The sequence below is a fragment of the Quercus suber genome, unplaced genomic scaffold, assembly GCF_002906115.3.
Source record: "Quercus suber isolate HL8 unplaced genomic scaffold, Cork oak 2.0 scaffold_63, whole genome shotgun sequence".
Lineage (NCBI taxonomy): Eukaryota > Viridiplantae > Streptophyta > Magnoliopsida > Fagales > Fagaceae > Quercus > Quercus suber.
Window position 1 is genome coordinate 101,738 of NW_027069528.1, and position 4,735 is coordinate 106,472.

Below are 4,735 nucleotides of genomic sequence, written 5' to 3' on the forward strand. Positions count from 1 at the left end.
GGATCACATCAATGGTCCTCTCGATATAAATAATAATTTCTTGTAGTTTATGGCATTTTAGGCCCGAATTCAGTATTATGCTGCCCGACTATCGATCGCCTTCTGTTTTAGAGGACTGAAAGCTATATTGAATATAGCATTTTTATTTCAAATCAAAATCCAGGAAAATATACTTTTATTCACATAATCTTTATAATAGATTAATTTTATTCAAATCAAAATCAATCCAATCACGAACTCTAATCTTTATAATGGACTTTAAGATTTTAATATAAAAAAAAAAAATTTAACAATTAATATATGATGATGATATAATGGGGAAGGATGAAGTCAAAGTTTGAGAAATTTAAATTAATGTGCTAAAATGTAATACTCTTTAAAAATATAAATTAGAAAATTCCCAGTTTGTGCTGACATATCATGGGAAACCAAATCCAAATCTAAACATACAATGTAAATGTATATGTATACATACAAGTACAACAGATAAGATATACACAATTACCTACCCTAATCCTCGGAACTCTGGAATATACGCGGCGCCACGACTTTGCATCTGTTTCTGACTCCTTCTCTGTACCTAACAAAAATATATTTTTTAATTTTTAGTAAAATCGACCCAAGTTGTTGCTTTCTTCTTCCAATTGTTATATATATAGCCTGGAAATTAGTCTCCCAAAAAGCTTAAATTGTGAAAAGACTTGCCAAATACACTCATCTGACTGCCATGGCCTCCGATCTCTCTGTGATCCTCCCTCGTGTTGTCATTGTCTCTAGACGTACCGTTCGCAAAAACAAGTTCGTAGATTTTGTGGGTACGTCCTCTTATTCCACGTATCTAAGTTCTTGCGCAAATCAATTTTTACAACATATTTAAGTATATTCGGGGGCATCTCACTACGGATTTAATGGACTTGAATATCTTGCTGTAAATCCAAGGATCCTAATTTTCATCTAACACGATTTTTGGGGTGTTTGAAGGGTAGGGGGTGGAATAGTTTCGGTTAAGAACTTGCAGCTCAATTGACACTTGTGTATCAAAAACTCAAAAAAAAAAAATTCATTTTATTTTTTATAATTATTTTATTCTTGTATGGCCAACTAAAACTTTATGTGATTTATCAGGTGAATATCATCTAGATCTTATAGTAGGCTATGGTGCAGTACCGGTAATTGTTCCCCGTGTTAATGGGGTTCATATGCTATTAGATAGCTTTGAGCCAATTCACGGCGTTCTTCTTTGTGAAGGAGAGGACATTGATCCTTCTCTATACGAAGAGGCCTCAGGTCTTTCTCCAGAAGAATTGGAAGAAATCAGGAGGCTTCATTCTAGTGATACCTCTATTGATAGAGAAAAAGATACGATCGAGTTAAGGCTAGCAAAGCTCTGCCTAGAGAGGAACATACCCTACTTGGGGATCTGCAGGGGTTCGCAAGTACTAAATGTTGCATGTGGAGGTACTCTTTACCAAGATCTAGAGAAAGAAATATCAAGGAAGTGCCCAGAAAGCCAGAGAGTCCAGCACATTGATTATGACAATTATGATGGGCATAGGCATGTGGTTAAGGTTGTGGAGAACACACCATTGGATCACTGGTTTAAGGATTCTTTGGAAGAAGGGAAAATGGAGATTTTGGTGAATAGTTATCATCATCAAGGAGTTAAGAGATTGGCTCAGCGGTTTGTTCCAATGGCATTTGCATCCGATGGTCTAATTGAAGGGTTTTATGATCCCGATGCTTATAATCCTGAAGAGGGTAAATTTATAATGGGACTCCAATTTCATCCCGAGAGAATGAGGCGGCCAGATTCTGAGGAATTTGATTATCCAGGATGCCCATCTGCTTATCAGGTTTATTATGATCTCTTATTTAAGATAAATGTTAGAGATGCAATGAAATAGTTTTTTTTTTTTTCTTCATTTTAAAGCTTTTCTAATTAGCATGGAAATTGTGCAGGAATTTGTAAAGGCAGTTATTGCTTATCAGAAAAAGCTTAATAGCACAATATCTGTGCCAAAGCCCCTAAAGTTGGATCAAGAAATGGAGAAGCAAAGAAAAATTATCATTCGGAGTTTCTCACTTGCAAGAAACTTATACGCTACTGGCCGTGTGAGACATCCCTGGAAAGAATCTGAACTTGAAGCTGGAGCAGAATTTCTTGAGGTATTATATAGATATAGATCAGAAGAGTGCTTGATTTATTTATTTATTAGGGCTTTCCTTTTTAATTAGATATTATACAAATATACAATCTTTGCCTATTAATTTTTATATGTTTTGGTATGAATTGGGTATGTTATTTCATTGCAGTCAAACACAGCACTAAGTTTTCAACAAGAGAATAGGTTGAAGCAAATGGGTGCAACAGTAAGGAATGCAGGTTCCTACATTGAGAGATTGAAGTTGAATGAGGAGAAAGAAAAGTTAGCAAGAAGTGTGATGGGGAAAATGACAGTAGAACAGCTGTCTGATCTCATGTCTTTCTACCATATGATGGGGAACATATGTTCCGAAGTGTTGGAAAGAAAGCTAAGTTGCATTGTCAGTGACCTTGGTTCATGATCTTTTTCCTATCCCAGCTATTGTGTCGTGCTTTTCGAAAAAGATGATCCACTAGCTGTAGGACTCACATGATTCATGGTTGATGGAGTTGTAGTTGCTTCTTCTGTCTCTTTTAAGAAGAGAAAAAGATTGTTAAATAATTTTTTTTTTCTTTTGCTCTGTGAATTGAAAAATGAGTCTTTTGGCTGAATATTGCAAAAAATTGATTTTATTGGTGATATAAGTACTGTTCAAAGTTATTTGGAAAAATGAGAAAAAAAAGTGAATTTCATCAACAGTGTTGTCGAAATTGCAAAAAAAATATATAAGAGAGAGTAAAGATAAGTGATGTAATGGAGGAGGGAGAAAAAAATTGAATTTCGGTAATGAGATTGCAACATTCTTGTTGCCCGAAGCTGCTGCCCAAGTGAGTGTGAAGTGCCTAAGTGCTAGTGCTAGGTGGAGTGCCCAAAGGGAAACCAATTGTGACAACCAAGTTGCTGAAATTGTAGAGGAGGGAGGATAGAGAAAATATGAATTGTGGCAACCAAGTTACCGAAAATGAGAGAAAAAAAAAAAAAAAAACAATTGTGGCAACCAAGTTGCCGAAATCTAGGGGATGAATTTAAAAAAAAAAAAATTGTGGTTGATTTGTGGCATTTTATATAACTAAATTTGATTCCCTAATTATTATAACACATAATAAATAATTATTATAATGCATTTCCCATGGCATGGGACATGGCTAGTAGTTAATAAATATATATTCATGCATGCCATCGGCTAGTAATTAAAAAATATATATTCATTCACAAGACAAGTTAGACTATTTTCTAAAGCTTATAATGGTCTAAGGCTTAGAAAGTAAGATAATATAGAAAAATAATAATTAACAAAATACATTTTTGTGCAATAACTTTTGCACAAAGTCGCCGAAATTTTAAAAAAAAAAAAATTGTGGCAATTGATTTCGGCAATGCCATTGCTGAAATCAATTGCCACAATTTTTTTTTTTTTTTGTTTTAAATTCCTCCCCAAGATTTCAGCAACTTGGTTGCCACAATTCTTTTTTTTTTCCCCCTCCCATTTTCAGCAACTTGTGTGCCACAATTCATATTTTCTCTCTCCTCCCTTCCCTCCAATTTCGGCAACTTGGTTGCCACAATTGGTTTCCGTTTGGGCACTCCACCTAGCACTAGTACTTCGAGCACTTCACACTCACTTGGGCAGCAGCTTCAAGCAGCAAGAATTTCGGTAATTTCATTACCGAAATTCAATTTTTTCTCCCTCCTTCATCACATCACTTATCTTTACTCTTTCTCATACTTTTCTTGCAATTTCGGCAACACTGTTGCCGAAATTCACTCTCTTCCCTCATTTTTCCAAATAACTTTGAACAGTACCTATATCACCAATGAACTCAGTTTTTTGCAATATTCAGCCAAAAGACTCAAAAAATGAATCAAAAGCATATTTTCTGTACACATAATTACTTCCACTCCTTTTAATTAAATTGCTTTTCCTTTCTAGTTTTCTCTATGTCAAGGTTGCTAAGATTCAATTAGGCCTAAATAATATAGCAAATGGAATCTTGCCAACTTAATGCTAAATAATAGTTTGGATGGAAGACCCAAATATGGGGACAGATGTACCTTGAGACTATGGGGGCCGTGGTCCCATTGGCCCAAGGCTTTATATATATAGCAAAAGTTTTTATAATATATGTAGTTAAAATGAAGTTTGGATTTTCAAAAGTTACATTTGGCTCCCTCTTCAAGCATTGACATTAGGTGTGCCAAAAGCTATAGTTTTAGCATTTGGCACATCAAACACCAAAATCCACATTTATCAGATGTTTCAAATCTCAAAAATTTTAGCAATGTGGGTTCTAGTTAGCCTAATTGGTAAAGTCTCTAATGGTTAAATAAAAGATCCGAGATTCAATTCCCGCCCACACCAAAAACTGATTGGTGTTTGGGTCTGATGATAAAGAGATATCATCAGGAGTGGATGTCATAGGTTGAAACTCTCTCAAAAAAAATTTTAGCATTGAGTTACAGTATTGTTCTAAATTTGAGATGGTCTAAACATATATTCTAAAATTTATACTCTCTCTCTTTCTCTCTCTCTCTTCTATCTTCTCTTTCTCTCTCTCTTAACCCACCTTTGTCTTCTTTTTCTCTCTTGCAAC

The 4,735-nt window shown here is 34.8% G+C and overlaps 1 protein-coding gene across 1 annotated transcript; it reads left to right on the plus strand.

The window, feature by feature from the left end:
- Positions 1-442: 442 nt before the first annotated feature.
- LOC112009328 (putative glutamine amidotransferase GAT1_2.1) lies at positions 443-2,755 on the plus strand. Its single transcript, XM_024041657.2, has 4 exons — positions 443-815; positions 1,126-1,853; positions 1,960-2,166; positions 2,314-2,755. The coding sequence occupies exons 1-4, from the start codon at positions 728-730 to the stop codon at positions 2,563-2,565; spliced, it is 1,275 nt and encodes a 424-aa protein (XP_023897425.1). The 5' UTR covers positions 443-727; the 3' UTR covers positions 2,566-2,755.
- The last annotated feature ends 1,980 nt before the right edge of the window (positions 2,756-4,735 follow it).

What these genes read in the sequence shown, in the direction of transcription:
- LOC112009328 (XM_024041657.2), top strand. Translation starts at nt 728, where the DNA reads ATGGCCTCCGATCTCTCTGTGATCCTCCCTCGTGTTGTCATTGTCTCT. An exon ending in GATGCCCATCTGCTTATCAG is followed by an intron (nt 1,854 to 1,959) that starts GTTTATTATGAT and finishes GAAATTGTGCAG; the next exon opens with GAATTTGTAAAGGCAGTTAT. An exon ending in CTGGAGCAGAATTTCTTGAG is followed by an intron (nt 2,167 to 2,313) that starts GTATTATATAGA and finishes ATTTCATTGCAG; the next exon opens with TCAAACACAGCACTAAGTTT.